This window comes from Pistacia vera, unplaced genomic scaffold (assembly GCF_008641045.1).
Source record: "Pistacia vera cultivar Batoury unplaced genomic scaffold, PisVer_v2 Contig666, whole genome shotgun sequence".
NCBI classification, from domain to species: Eukaryota; Viridiplantae; Streptophyta; class Magnoliopsida; order Sapindales; family Anacardiaceae; genus Pistacia; species Pistacia vera.
The window spans coordinates 120,936-138,371 of NW_022196519.1; the positions used below are offsets into that span (position 1 = coordinate 120,936).

Consider the following 17,436-nt stretch of genomic DNA (forward strand, 5'->3'; position numbering starts at 1 on the left):
TAGAGGAGGGTTTTTTAAAGCTGCTCTGACAAAGGTTTTTTTTTTTTCTTTTCTTTCCTTTTTATTGAGAAAATAATTATCTCAGCTATTAATTATAAATTATTAAGTTTTGTTCTGAGAATAAAGAAATGTTTGTTATCCATTATATTGAAATCTGTCAAATCGAAGCAATGAGGTATATCATTTCTAGGATTGTATCAAGAGCTTATTATTCTGTATGAAACAATTAGTTTATATCTTGTTATACATCTGCAATTCATATTTAAGAATTATTTCTTTATGTGACAATTACTTTATGCTTGTTATACATCTGCAACCCCTATGTAGGAGGATTTATGAATTTGGAGACATTAGAGTTTCGTTGAGTAGTCGATTAAAGGAAGATCTGGCAATAACCATAATCAGCGGCATCAACAGCTTGTAAATTCTTCCTCTTCCATTGGTACAATGATACCACACACCTGGGATGTCACACAACGTGAATTCATCATGATGGTTACATCCTCGAGATAGCTCAGTGATTGCTGCCAGTGGAAGTAATACCATAGCACCCACAACTGTCAACACAGGAAGCCTGTTGTCAGCTGGTGGCTTACAGAGTGGTTCCTTCAATAGAACGATGGTATATTTGATTCTTATAATTTATCAATAGTACTGATTACTTTTCCTTTTATGCCGCATTACATAATTACTTCTGCAGGATCTGTCTAATGGATATCAACAATCACGGCCAATTTTTCCATTGGTTCTGGTGGAACATGTCATCAATGGGAGCCCAGGGATTACAAGTCAAATGATTCCTACTCCTGGATTTAACAGTAATAATAACAACACAGTAGTAGTAGTAGCAGTAATCCGTATATATGAATTGGAATCTTCTAATAATGGTGTGGGTTTTCAACTGTTGAATCTACAATGGTATCACAGCCACAACAGCAAAAGCAGCATGTTGGTGGTCAAAAACAGCCGCATATGCACAACCTGGCAGCCATATGGGTAGTGGTATAAGTCTGGCCTTCAGCATAAATCTTATGGGTTCTCTAATGGGGCTCTAAATGGTGGGTTAGGGATGATTGGGAACAATTTACCACTTGTGAATGAACCTGGCACTTGAGGGCTATTTAACGACCACCCCGTACGCTAATTCACCCAAACCTTTACAGCGCACTTTGATCATCAGCGACCACTAATGCGGGTAACATATCTCTCTCTTCATCGTGTGTTTCCTTTCTTTTTGTTGAATCATGTTATTGCTTCATAGTTAATTTAGAAGCTGAGGTTACTCTTTGCATAAGACGGCATTTTACAACCAACAATTTATTCATCAGGTGACGGGTATGGCATGAGCAATGCTGATAATTGGGACTGGGAAATTCTATGGTGTAAAATCAGTTGGAGCAATTACAAAAATCATAATTTTAATCGTGAGCTTGCAGTCGCCATGTCCAAAACCACTCTCCATGATAGGTAATCAGTCGAATTATCATGGGGCACCACAGGGTGCGCACATAAAGCCTCCATCGATTGATCAATCAGAGAAGATGAGTTTCTCTTCCCCTGTCCTCAAGAGACAATCTTCTACAGTCCCATCAACAGCAACAGTGTCAGCAACAACCGCATCAATTTCAACACCAGCACAATTTGTTCAACTCAGCGCCACCAGAAGCAGCATAGTCAGCAGCAACAGCATTTTGTTAAACAATGAGGATATGGTCATGCTAAGGTGATGAGAATAGGCAGTCAGGTGAAGCGTGAACCTGGAATGGAGCAGCAGAATGAAGTGATGCATTCACAAGTTTCTGAGCCATTCCAGATGCCTGCGTCACAAAACCAATTTCAGCTGAATCCTTCTGAAGACCATTCTATGGGTGCTCAACATTTATCTGTTTCTTCTGGTCTGTATGATATCTGCTTATTACTGCCTCAAATTTCTCAACCTATGCTGCAAATTTTGCATCCACAGCAGTCAGTTACAGAATCTCATAATGGTTTTAACTTCTTTTCTGTAGGATCTCAATCAGAGGCAGCTCTTCAGGGTCAATGGCATCCTCAATCACTGGAAAGGACTCACATGACCGGGAACATTTCACATGATCAGCATATACAGGAGGATTTCCGCCAGAGGATAGCCGGGCAAGGTGAAGCTCAGCGTAATAATTTATCTTCAGATGGATCTGTTATGGGTCAACCTGCCAGTTCTAGAAGCATGACAGAGCCCCCAAATTCTAGAGGTACTAGCTGCAGATCTAGCAATGGAAACCGTGATCGACAGTTTAGAAATCAACAGAGATGGCTTTTGTTCTTGCGCCATGCACGTCGATGTACTGCTCCTGAAGGGAAGTGTCAGGACATTCATTGCATTACTGTTCAAAGATTGTGGAAACATATGGAGAATTGCAATTCACCTCAATGTCCATACCCTCGTTGCTATCATTCCAGAATTTTGATAAATCATCACAGGCAGTGCAGAGACTCTTGTTGCCCTGTTTGTGTTCCGGTGAAGAACTATCTGCATCAACAAAAGGAACGTGCTCGTCCTAACTCTGACTCTCGGTTGCTGAATTCGGTTGGTGGATCTTGTAAATCCTATGATACTGGAGACACTTCAGGTGGAGTGATTCCTAAAACTCCACCTGTTGTTGAAAGTTCACAAGATATACAGCCTTCTCTAAAACGCATGAAATTAGAACAATCCTCTCAATCTCTTGATCCTGAGAGCAATGCAGTATTGACTTCTGCAATTTCTGAACCCCATGTTTCCCAAGATGTTCAGCACCAAGATTACAAACAGGGCAAGATGGGTATGCCCATTAAGTCGGAGTTCAGGGAAGTAAAGACTGAAGCTCCTGTAAGTTCTGGACAACGAAGTCCTGATAACAGTGATATGAAGGATAATGTGGATGACATTGGCAACCAAAGGCCTGATGGTGAGCCTATCATATGTGAGGAGCCTACTGCATTAGCTGAGCAAGAAAATATTAAAGCTGAGAAAGAGAGTGATGTACCTAAGCAAGAAAATGTGACACAGCCTGCTGAAAATGCTGCTGGAACCAAGTCTGGAAAGCCAAAAATAAAGGGGGTATCACTGACCGAACTGTTCACTCCAGAACAAGTTAGAGAGCACATAACAGGCCTCAGGCAGTGGGTAGGCCAGGTATGTCAGTTCATATTGAGATGCTACGGCTTGTATATAGGAGCAGGATAAGATAAAGGAGTTCACATCAGCGTTTTTTTTTTTTCCTGGATCAAGGAGAAAAATATATTACGTAGCTCTTCATGTTCAAATACTGTCCGTTCATCTTTTGCTATATTTTTGTTAATATTGTTGAACCTTTTTCTCTTATGGTCCTAGTTGCTTTGTCATTCTATTAGGGGCATGTGCATGTATATTTTAACCTACCAATACTATAGCTTAAATGTTCCAATCTTCTTGAGATAAGGCATATGATTTTTTATTCTCTCTTATATCAGACGTCAATATTATGGGTTGATAAGTTTGTTCTTTCTTTCAGAGTAAAGCAAAGGCAGAAAAGAATCAAGCAATGGAGCATGCAATGAGTGAGAACTCTTGTCAGCTGTGTGCAGTTGAGAAGCTCACTTTTGAACCGCCACCTATATATTGCACACCATGTGGTGCTCGTATTAAGCGAAATGCAATGTATTATACCATGGGAGCTGGTGATACAAGGCACTATTTCTGTATTCCATGTTATAATGAGGCTCGTGGAGACACCATCGTTGTTGATGGAAATAATATTCCAAAGGCAAGGCTGGAGAAGAAGAAAAATGATGAGGAGACTGAAGAATGGGTAAGTTTTATCTTTGTCATTTTGTGTTTGTTCTTTACGTTTGCATGGTCTTGAACATTCAATCTGATGTATTCTGTCTTCAATCATCACGTGCAGTGGGTTCAATGCGACAAGTGTGAAGCTTGGCAACATCAAATTTGTGCTTTATTTAATGGTCGAAGGAATGATGGTGGGCAAGCTGAATACACTTGTCCTAATTGCTACATAGCAGAGGTTGAAAGAGGAGAACGCAAGCCTTTACCACAGAGTGCTGTTCTGGGGGCCAAAGATTTGCCAAGAACAATCCTTAGTGACCACATAGAGCAGCGATTGTTTAAGAGACTGAAGGTGGAGAGACAAGAAAGGGCAAGGATTCAAGGAAAATCATATGATGAGGTGATTTTTTTATGCTGTCATGTCTGCTGTTTTTCTCGAGTGAAGGTTGATAATATTAGGTTTTTAGTGATACTAGCGGGGATTCTCTTTTGTTTTGTGATTTAAGTGATGACATGATAATTGAGTCCCTTTCCTAATTAACAGTAGGATGATTTAGGTGATCCCATTTGGTATTTATGGGATGTTATCTGATGCCTATGAATTGGAATCTGTTGTTAATGGTTCTTACTGTATTGCTGATCCTGGAACTTCTCTTCTAGGTATCTGCATACAGGTTTATCCCTGAAAATGTTTATATGGTATTAGGCTAATTGTTTTTTGTCTGTATTAGATTAAAGTTTTTTTAATTTGTTAGACTCTGATTATCAATTTATGCTGAGTGTCATTAATAAATTTCTTCTTTAATTATTATTTCCAGGTTCCTGGGGCTGAATCACTTGTAGTTCGAGTTGTTTCATCTGTTGACAAAAAGTTGGAAGTGAAGCAGCGTTTTCTTGAAATTTTTCACGAAGAGAATTACCCAACTGAGTTCCCATATAAGTCTAAGGTATAGAGGATATACTCTTGATTAATTCTCTTACTTTGACAAGGCAATGTAGTGGCCGTGATGTGTATTAGCTCTTGATTTCAATTTATGATCATTTCTTTCAGGTAATTCTGCTGTTTCAGAAGATTGAAGGTGTAGAAGTATGCCTTTTTGGCATGTATGTTCAAGAATTTGGATCAGAGTGCCAATTTCCAAATCAGCGTCGTGTGTATCTATCATATTTGGACTCTGTGAAGTATTTTAGGCCTGAGATTAAAGCAGTTACTGGAGAAGCACTTCGTACATTTGTCTACCATGAAATCCTGGTAAGTTTAAAGTTGTCATTTTTCTCTTTTCTAACGGTGATTGATTGGATTTGTGATATTTAATTGGAATATTCTATGCTAAATAATGTTTCCAGATTGGCTACCTTGAATATTGCAAGTTGCGTGGTTTTACAAGCTGTTATATATGGGCCTGCCCTCCTCTAAAGGGTGAAGATTATATATTATATTGTCATCCAGAGATTCAGAAAACTCCAAAATCTGATAAGCTTCGAGAATGGTGAGAAATAATATTCTGGAAAGAAACTTAGTGACTCAGCACTTCATGAATTATTTCATCCTCTTACTCTTTGCGTTTTTTCATGCATTTCTTCAGGTATTTGGCGATGTTAAGAAAAGCTTCCCGGGAAAGCATTGTGGTTGATCTTACTAATTTATACGATCACTTCTTTGTATCCACTGGTGAATGTAGAGCTAAGGTAACTGCGGCTAGACTGCCATATTTTGATGGTGACTACTGGCCTGGTGCTGCAGAAGATCTAATCTATCAGATTCGTCAAGAAGAAGATGGCAAAAAACAGAATAAGAAAGGAATAACCAAAAAAACTATCACAAAAAGGGCTCTTAAAGCATCTGGTCAAACTGATCTCTCCGGTAACGCGTCAAAGGATCTGCTACTAATGCATAAAGTAATGTTTAACCTCCAGATATTTAATGATTTGAAATTTTCTTTGAAAGATAGATAATTGATTATGCTTGTTCTTTTTCTTTTTACTTGCTGCATATTGAAGTTGAAATTTTTTTATTGGGTTTATTTTTTTTTTTTAATTTCTAATTTCTGTTTTCATCTTACCTTTTTTTTCCCAGCTTGGTGAGACCATTTGCCCAATGAAGGAAGATTTTATCATGGTTCATTTACAGCATGCGTGCAATCATTGTTGTATTCTGATGGTATCTGGGAATCGTCATGTATGCAGACAGTGTAAAAATTTTCAGCTTTGTGATAAGTAAGTATCTTCTATAATCACTGACCGAACTGTTCACTCCAGAACAAGTTAGAGAGCACATAACAGGCCTCAGGCAGTGGGTAGGCCAGGTATGTCAGTTCATATTGAGATGCTACGGCTTGTATATAGGAGCAGGATAAGATAAAGGAGTTCACATCAGCGTTTTTTTTTTTTTCCTGGATCAAGGAGAAAAATATATTACGTAGCTCTTCATGTTCAAATACTGTCCGTTCATCTTTTGCTATATTTTTGTTAATATTGTTGAATCTTTTTCTCTTATGGTCCTAGTTGCTTTGTCATTCTATTAGGGGCATGTGCATGTATATTTTAACCGACCAATACTATAGCTTAAATGTTCCAATCTTCTTGAGATAAGGCATGTGCTTTTTTATTCTCTCTTATATCAGGCATCAATATTATGGGTTGACAAGTTTGTTCTTTCTTTCAGAGTAAAGCAAAGGCAGAAAAGAATCAAGCAATGGAGCATGCAATGAGTGAGAACTCTTGTCAGCTGTGTGCAGTTGAGAAGCTCACTTTTGAACCGCCACCTATATACTGCACACCATGTGGTGCTCGTATTAAGCGAAATGCAATGTATTATACCATGGGAGCTGGTGATACAAGGCACTATTTCTGTATTCCATGTTATAATGAGGCTCGTGGAGACACCATCATTGTTGATGGAAATAATATTCCAAAGGCAAGGCTGGAGAAGAAGAAAAATGATGAGGAGACTGAAGAATGGGTAAGTTTTATCTTTGTCATTTTGTGTTTGTTCTTTACGTTTTCATGGTCTTGAACATTCAATCTGATGTATTCTGTCTTCAATCATCACGTGCAGTGGGTTCAATGCGACAAGTGTGAAGCTTGGCAACATCAAATTTGTGCTTTATTTAATGGTCGAAGGAATGATGGTGGGCAAGCTGAATACACTTGTCCTAATTGCTACATAGCAGAGGTTGAAAGAGGAGAACGCAAGCCTTTACCACAGAGTGCTGTTCTGGGGGCCAAAGATTTGCCAAGAACAATCCTTAGTGACCACATAGAGCAGCGATTGTTTAAGAGACTGAAGGTGGAGAGACAAGAAAGGGCAAGGATTCAAGGAAAATCATATGATGAGGTGATTTTTTTATGCTGTCATGTCTGCTGTTTTTCTCGAGTGAAGGTTGATAATATTAGGTTTTTAGTGATACTAGCGGGGATTCTCTTTTGTTTTGTGATTTAAGTGATGACATGATAATTGAGTCCCTTTCCTAATTAACAGTAGGATGATTTAGGTGATCCCATTTGGTATTTATGGGATGTTATCTGATGCCTATGAATTGGAATCTGTTGTTAATGGTTCTTACTGTATTGCTGATCCTGGAACTTCTCTTCTAGGTATCTGCATACAGGTTTATCCCTGAAAATGTTTATATGGTATTAGGCTAATTGTTTTTTGTCTGTATTAGATTAAAGTTTTTTTAATTTGTTAGACTCTGATTATCAATTTATGCTGAGTGTCATTAATAAATTTCTTCTTTAATTATTATTTCCAGGTTCCTGGGGCTGAATCACTTGTAGTTCGAGTTGTTTCATCTGTTGACAAAAAGTTGGAAGTGAAGCAGCGTTTTCTTGAAATTTTTCACGAAGAGAATTACCCAACTGAGTTCCCATATAAGTCTAAGGTATAGAGGATATACTCTTGATTAATTCTCTTACTTTGACAAGGCAATGTAGTGGCCGTGATGTGTATTAGCTCTTGATTTCAATTTATGATCATTTCTTTCAGGTAATTCTGCTGTTTCAGAAGATTGAAGGTGTAGAAGTATGCCTTTTTGGCATGTATGTTCAAGAATTTGGATCAGAGTGCCAATTTCCAAATCAGCGTCGTGTGTATCTATCATATTTGGACTCTGTGAAGTATTTTAGGCCTGAGATTAAAGCAGTTACTGGAGAAGCACTTCGTACATTTGTCTACCATGAAATCCTGGTAAGTTTAAAGTTGTCATTTTTCTCTTTTCTAACGGTGATTGATTGGATTTGTGATATTTAATTGGAATATTCTATGCTAAATAATGTTTCCAGATTGGCTACCTTGAATATTGCAAGTTGCGTGGTTTTACAAGCTGTTATATATGGGCCTGCCCTCCTCTAAAGGGTGAAGATTATATATTATATTGTCATCCAGAGATTCAGAAAACTCCAAAATCTGATAAGCTTCGAGAATGGTGAGAAATAATATTCTGGAAAGAAACTTAGTGACTCAGCACTTCATGAATTATTTCATCCTCTTACTCTTTGCGTTTTTTCATGCATTTCTTCAGGTATTTGGCGATGTTAAGAAAAGCTTCCCGGGAAAGCATTGTGGTTGATCTTACTAATTTATACGATCACTTCTTTGTATCCACTGGTGAATGTAGAGCTAAGGTAACTGCGGCTAGACTGCCATATTTTGATGGTGACTACTGGCCTGGTGCTGCAGAAGATCTAATCTATCAGATTCGTCAAGAAGAAGATGGCAAAAAACAGAATAAGAAAGGAATAACCAAAAAAACTATCACAAAAAGGGCTCTTAAAGCATCTGGTCAAACTGATCTCTCCGGTAACGCGTCAAAGGATCTGCTACTAATGCATAAAGTAATGTTTAACCTCCAGATATTTAATGATTTGAAATTTTCTTTGAAAGATAGATAATTGATTATGCTTGTTCTTTTTCTTTTTACTTGCTGCATATTGAAGTTGAAATTTTTTTATTGGGTTTATTTTTTTTTTTTAATTTCTAATTTCTGTTTTCATCTTACCTTTTTTTTCCCAGCTTGGTGAGACCATTTGCCCAATGAAGGAAGATTTTATCATGGTTCATTTACAGCATGCGTGCAATCATTGTTGTATTCTGATGGTATCTGGGAATCGTCATGTATGCAGACAGTGTAAAAATTTTCAGCTTTGTGATAAGTAAGTATCTTCTATAATTATACACATTAATGTCATGAAAAGTGTTATATTTTATATGGTTTGATATATGAATTTGAATCATTGGGGTATTTTAACATGTTTTACCAACCGCAAGCAATAGAGTTTCCTTGTCAGGAATGGGAACTCGTGATGTTATTCTTATCCCTGATCTTTTCTTTTTGATCTTTTTCCTTGTCTTGGGTTGCCACTGTCAAATATTGTTGAATTTTCTTGAACTGTTGTTGATTAGTAGAGTATAATTCCTACTTGTTCCTTGGGGTTTTTGATATTTATGCTGTTTCACTTAATAGATGCTTTGAAGCTGAAAAGAAACGTGAAGAAAGAGAGAGACATCCCATCAATTTGAGGGAAGTACACCCTCTTGAGGAAGTAAGTACTCAAATATGTGAACTCCTAATTCGAGTAACTATTGTAACTGCATATTTTAACTAAAAATGGCATCTTGAAATCCTTTAGGTTCCAATTATGGATGTACCTGTTGATACAAAAGATAGAGATGAGATTCTCGAGAGTGAATTCTTTGATACCAGACAGGCATTTTTGAGTCTTTGCCAAGGAAATCACTATCAGTATGATACCTTGAGGCGGGCTAAACACTCATCAATGATGGTCCTTTATCATCTTCATAATCCAACTGCACCTGCATTTGTAACAACATGCAATATATGCCATCTTGATATAGAAACTGGTCAAGGTTGGCGCTGTGAAGTTTGCCCTGATTATGATGTATGCAATGCTTGCTATCAGAAAGATGGGGGTATTGATCATCCTCATAAATTGACAAATCATCCATCAATTGCTGATCGTGATGCACAGAATAAAGAAGCTAGGCAAATGCGGGTGTTGCAGGTGCTGTATTCTCGTTATTTATCCATTGTAGTTTCCTTCTTTTCATTTGTATATATTTTTTTAATATTTTTCTTGAACACAACTCTTCATTTTCTCTATACAAATACGCAAAACAAATTATTTATAAAAAAATTTGCTCAAGCATGAACATACAGTTTAAAAACTCGGGCTTCTTTCTATGTTGATTCTAACATAATTGGTGTTTCAATTTGCAGCTTAGAAAAATGCTTGATCTACTGGTGCATGCATCACAATGTCGTTCTCCGCATTGCCAATACCCTAATTGCCGTAAGGTGAAGGGGCTCTTCCGACATGGTATACAATGTAAAACTCGTGCATCTGGAGGTTGTGTACTTTGCAAAAAAATGTGGTATCTACTGCAACTCCATGCTCGAGCATGCAAAGAATCCGAATGCCACGTACCACGTTGCAGGTTTATACATAACTTTTTTATCTTAATCATGTAGAAAATGTTTTGGTAAATTATTAACCCAGATGTTTTTTAATTTATTCAGAGATCTTAAAGAACATTTGAGGAGGCTACAGCAGCAGTCTGATTCTCGGCGTAGGGCTGCTGTGATGGAGATGATGAGGCAAAGAGCTGCAGAGGTTGCTGGCAACGCTGGGTGACCAAATGTGTACATGTAAATATTGTGATTTTGGTGAGAAAGAACCAGATAGTGAGGGGAGGTGGAGAGTTGTTTTGTTGGGCCACAGGGTGCTGTGTAGAAAACAGTGGTGGAAAAAAGTGGCGGAAGTAGACGGTGAGAAGGGTATACACATGTAAAACATACTGCGGAATGGGTTTATGATATGATCATCAGTTGGGGAATAACCCTTTGATCCATACTCCACGACTAGACCTGCCCTCTTGGTTGACACCAACCCACTAACTAAAGACATGAGAGTACTGCTACGACTAGTACCGATCGTGTCTTGCTGATTTATGTTGGTCGGTGGCCAGATTTGGTGATTCTTTGATTTCATCTTATTGTATTGTCCCAAGTCCAATGCCATTATTGGATGGCGATTGTACTATAATTGTTCTAATCCCGTCTTCTTTCAAGTGTTCTCTTACAAAAGAAATGTGGGGAGGTGGTCAGTTGCGAATCCCCCTTTTCTTTCCTTTTCTTTTCTCTTCTTTTATAGACAACGACGCAGCCCCTCTTTTTTTGTAGAATGTCTTTCTGTTAAAAAAGATGGAAAAAAAAAAATAAGTCCCATCTTAGGACTGCAGCCATTCATTTTATTGATACCCTCATGTTATGTTTATATAGTAATAGTCGCTTAAATTTTATATGCTCCTCTTCATTATTCGTGATTATATTTCTAGTAAGAAATTTTGACTCTACTATTTTCTCATCAAATAAAAATGAGCACTTTGACTTTGACGTCTTATTTATCTTTATATCTGACGCGTCAATGAATAAGTGGGATTGAATCCTCTACGTGGCATCTCTGGTCGCTCTTGTTTCCTTGGTGATCTCAGAATCTGAATCATAAAATAAATCATTTTCTGTGGTCTGTAATTTCTGAAGCACCACTATTTCTAAATTATCCACTCACCATCACCAAATCTGTGTACCCTTTTCTAATTGTTTTTGTCAAAATCATATGTAATACATTTTAAGCTCCAATATCAGCAACAGTATGCCTGCAGCTGCCAAAACTGTAACCGCGACTCCTAAACTAAGCAATTCTTGTTATTTCCATAGCTCTCCACAATGGCATTCTTCTTGTCGTGCCCAAATGTTTGTCCCCAAAGCATCCGCGGGGAATTCTGGAAAAGGGAAGAATAAGAAAACTAACACCAACACCCCACTTGATGCTATTGCTGAAAATAATAAACTAACGAAACAATCATCACCTCCACCACCACAACAACAACAACAGCAGCAAGTGTCTATAAGTTTGGATGATGTGAACCCTGTGGGGTTGGGGAGGAAATCTCGGCAGATATTTGATGAAGTGTGGAGGAAGTTCTCTGGGTTGGGACAGATATCCAGAACTACCCGAGATGATGACATGGAGACTTTGGATGCACTTTTTGTACGAGAAGGTCCCATGTGTGAGTTCACTACTCCTGGCGCTCAGAATACTACTGTTCTTGTGGTTGGTGCCACAAGTCGTATTGGCAGGATCGTTGTGAGGAAGCTCATGCTCAGAGGTTATGCTGTTAAGGTTGGTTTTTTATTTATTTAGATTTTCATATAATTATCATATCACTGTGTTAATTTTGTTGTTTTGTCAGGCTTTGGTGAGGAAAGCAGATGAGGAAGTGGTGGACATGCTTCCCAGGTCAGTGGAGATAGTAATTGGCGATGTTGGGGATCCTTCCACTCTTAATGTTGCTGTGGAGAATTGCAACAAAATCATTTATTGTGCTACTGCTCGTTCTACCATTACGGCTGATCTTTATAGAGTTGATCATCAAGGGGTTTACAACCTTACTAAAGCATTTCAGGTCAACTACTTTCAATGTTGATGTTACCAATATAATATTGTGAAGTTATAAATAATCTTGACGATCCTCTCCCAAATTCAGGACTACAATAATAAATTAGCACAATTACGGGCAGGGAAAAGCAGCAAAAGCAAGCTTCTGCTTGCAAAGTTCAAATCTGAAGATTCATTGAATGGCTGGGAAGTTCGTCAAGGAACTTACTTCCAGGATGTGGTTGCTTTAAAGTATGATGCAGGAATGGATGCTAGATTTGAGTTCACTGAAACTGGACAGGCTGTTTTTTCAGGTATACCTGATGGACTTTGGGAAGACCTATGATTCATGTCCTGTTTGGAGCAAATCAAATACAATTCCACATGAGTTTCCAAACTTGTTCCTAAAATTTCGTTCCAATTTTAAGTAAAGATGTTTTCAACTGTAGGGTATGTTTTCACCAGAGGAGGGTACGTTGAGCTGTCAAGGAAGCTTTCACTTCCTATGGGTAGCACTCTTGACAGGTACAACTGTTTGCATTAGTAATGATCCCCTGGAGGTTAATGGTCTCTTTCTTCTGGGTGAATTTGTATTTTGATTAGAGATATTCATCGTGTCCATTCAAAATGATTTTCATACCCCCTTGATTAAGTATTGCTGGATGCTTGCATTATTATTGGCATTCCATATTCTCTTGAGGCTCTTGTTACACTTTTTTGTTGCCCCCACTCCAAATGCTTACGGTGCTTCCATAATAATAATATCTTCTGCTTTTAGGTATGAGGGTCTAGTTCTCTCTGTGGGTGGGAATGGAAGATCTTATGTTTTAATTCTTGAAGCCGGTCCTTCAGCAGATACAACTCAAAGCAAATTGTATTTTGCAAGATTTACCACGAAAGTAGGATTTTGTCGGGTAAGGATCTTTTATTTGTTTGTAAACGATGGTTGCATTGCATCCCATAATTGTTTTCCAATTATTTCTTTCTCAATGTTTGTGAAAAGTCCGCACAACACTCTATGATTCCACCTATCTGTCAATTGCAGGTCAGGGTGCCATTTTCATCCTTCCGCCCTGTGAAACCAGATGATCCTCCATTTGATCCTTTCCTTGTACATACAATGACCATAAGATTTGAGCCCAGAAGACAGGTTTGTCCTTGACTATTTTCATGGAAATAAATGTGATTATCTTTTGTTGCCTTCTACTTTTTTGTTTCCGGATTTCTTAAACATTGTGAAAAGCTACTTGCATGACTTTCTCTGTCATGGGAATAAGTTTATATTACTTTTACCACCTCTATATTCAATTTATAACGTGCAATGTAGTTGCAGTATTTCCATTTCTATGGAGTCAACTTCAAGTCTACTGTCATAAGTGACCCACCTTTACATCCTAGCTCCCCTCTTGGTATATAACAGGAGTATTAAGCTTGATCAATTCACCTCATAAGCATGTTGTTGATCTCACTATTATCTACAAGATTGGCAGACACTAATTTCCCAATGGCGATGATTGTCATCACAGAAAGTGAGCTTTTTGAATTTATAAAAATGACTAGATGGTTTTCTGGCGGCCCACCAATATAAGGCAATTAGTAATTGCTACTGAAAATCTGTGTATTATTTGTAATATACTAGTTGGGCTTCTGACACTTCTATCTGGTTTATGTGGGGTCAAAAGGAGACATGATTACTTACCAAAAAAAAAAAAAAGGTGACATGATTGTATTCATCAAATATGATAATTGGTGATGCAAAATGTATTTTGAAAGCTGCATGAGAATGACTTCTCATTATATGTGCAATCTAACGCCTCTTGATGTAATACCTATTCTGTTCCAACTGTGCTGATTTCAATTGTTATTCCTGCTGCAGAAACCTGTTGAAGGACCTTCTGGTGCAAGGCAAGACCTTAGAACCTTTAAGCTTATATTGGAGTATATAAAAGCTTTGCCTGTAAGTGCTTTAATGTGTATTCTGGACAAACTTCAGTTTTGGTTCTAGAATTTTCTTGTTTATTTTATGATGCATCACCTGCCAATATTGTTACAAAAATGAATGTGCCACACTTTTTTTTCCTTAAAACAAAATTTCCGACAGAAGGATCAATCATGTGGTTGAGTGGTCCTTAATTCTGTACAGCTTGTATGCATCAAGCATTCCAGCTCCAAGCCTCAACTTCATAATCCATTCTACCATCTCACTCTCTCTCATTATCTTCGGGTTTTTACCCCTTCTTCCTGTGACAGACACAGCTGTTATAATTTTGTTGCTTGTTAGGGTCATCTGTGTTGTTAACTCACTGAAACATTGAGCAAAATATTCTGGAATAAGCTTCAAATTTCTGTTGTTAACTCACTAATTCACAGAATAAATGTCCTAAGATTGCAAGTGTTTGGTGCAATGTTTATTAACATCTGCAAAGCTGATTCTGTATGTTTTCTGTTGGAACATATTTTTGCATGGTATGCTGGAACTGAATTTATAATCTTTTCAGTACTGAAAAAAGGGAATGCTTAGGTATGAGGAATTGTGTGACTATTGTAATACAAGTGTAGAGACTGCAAGTTTTATATATGTCCTTTGCCTTTGACAAAATTTTGGTGATGGTGGTTCTGCAGACTGGGCAAGAAACAGACTTTGTTTTAGTATCTTGTACAGGATTAGGAGTAGAATCTAGCAGACGGGAGCAGGTTCTTAAATCCAAGAGGGTAAGTGGCTTCTCTGCTTTTGTTCCTTTAAACGGTGTGAAAAGTTCATTTTACTTTTTGCTTTTTCTCAGTTTTGTATTATTGATGTTCTTGAATTTTCCGTAGGCTGGGGAAGATTTATTGAGAAGATCAGGTCTTGGCTATACAATCATTCGCCCTGGTCCCCTACAGGTAAAGTTAGGAGCTACTCTTTAGTTTTGTTTTTTACTTGACATAAGAAGCTACTGTGCTCAAGTATGAAGTCTTATGTCTTTATTTATGCATGCTTTACAAATTTGACCTAGCTGGTGGAATAGAAAATTGATTGCATATTACAGTTCAATCTCAATGACCAATTGATGCATGTTGAAAACAAGTGTAGTGAGTGTGAAGAAACCACTCGATGTGAAAACTTAAGGTTACAAAGGTTTCAAAACAAGTATTAAATTCTATTATACTCTCCACACATGTAACAAGAAGCAAGTCCAAATTTAGATGGCGTAGAAGAAGAAACCCAAATAAAAATTTATGCAGTGGACATAAAAATGGCAGCTAGTAACATGCAAGGAATTCAAGTTGAAGACCTTTGTTTTACTTCCATGTTAAGAAACCATTTATCCTAGAAGTTACACTAACAGTGAGTACCTTAAATCAGATAACATAGTAAGGTGCTGCATTGCCTCTGTTCTTCAGCATGCAGCACAGAACCTGCAAAATAATTTTTCCAATAGGAGCCTTAATTGTGGTTGCAGCTTCATGAACACGTACGCCGATGAACCATGTGGCAATTTGTATTATAACAGTGAATAAAAACTGAAACCTTGCCGGACTACCAGTTGACCCCTAAAAGACCGGGAACTGATGTTTTCGTTTTAGTGATCTATCAGAAACTTATCAATTGTAATGCTAAACTCATGCTTTTCATTCCTGTAAATCGGTGGATTTTGCATTGCTTGGAATTGATATCTAGGCTCAATCTAGTTATGCACAGAAAGCACATATTAGCTTTTACCACTGAAACATTGTTTGCAATCTTGTATGAAAGAGAGTATTTTTTTGAAAGCAAAGGGGAATAACTAAAACTAGAGAGTTTATGTTTGTTTTCTTTGATTCTTAAAGCAAAAAAGTCTGTAAATACCTTCTGGGAGCTGATTACTTGTTTACTTAAAGTACCACATAGATATTAATTAAAGATTGATCCTTTCAGGAGGAACCTGGTGGGCAGCGTGCTCTCGTATTTGATCAAGGAAACAGGATTACTCAGGTGATAACAATTTTTAATTTCCCACACTACATATAATGTAACTAGACTGAAATCCCATCTTACCCTTTATCATCTCTCCATTCAGGGCATCAGCTGTGCCGATGTGGCTGATATATGTGTGAAGGCCTTGCACGATTCAACAGCAAGAAATAAAAGCTTTGATGTGAGTTACGTTCTGTTTGGTGTTTTCTTCTAGTTTTTAAATGAGAACAAACTAAAAATTCTTCAATCATGTGCAGGTATGCTATGAATATGTTACCGATCAAGGGAGAGAGTTATATGAGCTGGTAAAGCACCAATTTTTCTACATATATACATACATACATTTTTCTCTCTAGGCTTGTGTATTTCAACTGATTGTTTATTTTGTAAATCTTTCTGTAGGTTGCACATTTGCCCGACAAAGCAAACAATTATTTGACACCAGCACTATCTGTTCTAGAGAAAAATACTTGATCCCCAAATTAACTATTGTTTGTTACTTGTTCCTCTACTGATTACATATTGTAAAGCTACCAACAGAGCAGATCGTTCGCTATTGTCATGTTTTTTCGTTTTTTCTGTTTCTTATACAGCTGATGTTTTTGTTTCTATAATGTAAATGCATTTGCCAAAGGGAAATATGTATGTATCGTGAATTAAAGGAAAAGAGTTGTGCCCTGTCTCATTATGTATGATCTCGTGTTAATTTCTAGCATTTTCACTCAAATGTAACATCTCCGGCTCCGGCTCCGGCTCCGGCTCATCACGTTGAGTAGAGCTTACTTAAATAGTAGAGGTTTAGACCGCATCCACTGATTCGAACCTAGGTTCGGAGAGAAAATATTTAGGTTTGAGATAGGTAAAAGATAAAGTTGAATCTACCAAGTAAGGTGGGTAAAATAATTTGTAAACTAACCCTTAGGTGGTCTGGTCGAGTGGGTGAATAGGGATTTTTTAATGTATTATTTAAAGAGTTTTGAATTTGATTTCTCTTGGCCCTTAATAGCCACTGGAGGATTATTTAATCGTTAATTTCAAAGTCTTAAGAGATTAGTTGAATATCTAGGTTAAAAAAAAAAAAAAAAAAATTGTACGGAAAAAAAGACACTACTACCGGAGTACTAGTATAACTGGGAGTCTTGATGAATTTAATCCGTAACTAACGCAGACTAGTTGAATTGCATGTATTGTTTTTATGAGCCATGAAATTTGACACGTAGATGAGAAAAAAGACACTGTATAACGTAGTTATTAG

At 37.4% G+C, this 17,436-nt stretch overlaps 3 protein-coding genes across 4 annotated transcripts; all 3 read left to right on the plus strand.

The window, feature by feature from the left end:
- Nucleotides 1–1,548: 1,548 nt before the first annotated feature.
- LOC116112730 (histone acetyltransferase HAC1-like) lies at nt 1,549–6,005 on the plus strand. Its single transcript, XM_031398843.1, has 9 exons — nt 1,549–1,895; nt 2,010–3,154; nt 3,513–3,809; nt 3,906–4,184; nt 4,603–4,731; nt 4,836–5,036; nt 5,132–5,274; nt 5,371–5,683; nt 5,862–6,005. Exons 1-9 carry the CDS (start codon nt 1,727–1,729, stop codon nt 6,003–6,005), a joined length of 2,820 nt encoding a protein of 939 aa, XP_031254703.1. The 5' UTR covers nt 1,549–1,726.
- A 13-nt stretch (nt 6,006–6,018) lies between these two features.
- LOC116112703 (histone acetyltransferase HAC1) lies at nt 6,019–10,666 on the plus strand (the record flags this gene model as incomplete). The annotated part of the gene is made up of 12 exons (XM_031398817.1): nt 6,019–6,090; nt 6,450–6,746; nt 6,843–7,121; nt 7,540–7,668; nt 7,773–7,973; nt 8,069–8,211; nt 8,308–8,620; nt 8,799–8,938; nt 9,250–9,328; nt 9,416–9,808; nt 10,024–10,241; nt 10,324–10,666. Coding segments are annotated over 12 exons (2,379 nt in total), but the record flags the coding sequence as incomplete, so codon positions are not given.
- A 3-nt stretch (nt 10,667–10,669) lies between these two features.
- Nucleotides 10,670–16,869, plus strand: LOC116112731 (protein HIGH CHLOROPHYLL FLUORESCENCE PHENOTYPE 173, chloroplastic). Of its 2 annotated transcripts, XM_031398844.1 has the most exons (13): nt 10,670–11,989; nt 12,060–12,272; nt 12,354–12,558; nt 12,694–12,769; nt 13,023–13,158; nt 13,290–13,394; nt 14,121–14,201; nt 14,867–14,956; nt 15,062–15,127; nt 16,143–16,199; nt 16,285–16,362; nt 16,439–16,486; nt 16,584–16,869. In XM_031398844.1, the coding sequence occupies exons 1-13, from the start codon at nt 11,459–11,461 to the stop codon at nt 16,653–16,655; spliced, it is 1,758 nt and encodes a 585-aa protein (XP_031254704.1). In that variant the 5' UTR covers nt 10,670–11,458; the 3' UTR covers nt 16,656–16,869. The 2 variants fall into 2 exon arrangements, 1 of the variants encoding a protein (XP_031254704.1); XR_004125295.1 differs by lacking the exon at nt 16,584–16,869 and having other exon boundaries at nt 14,867–14,990.
- Nucleotides 16,870–17,436: the final 567 nt, after the last annotated feature.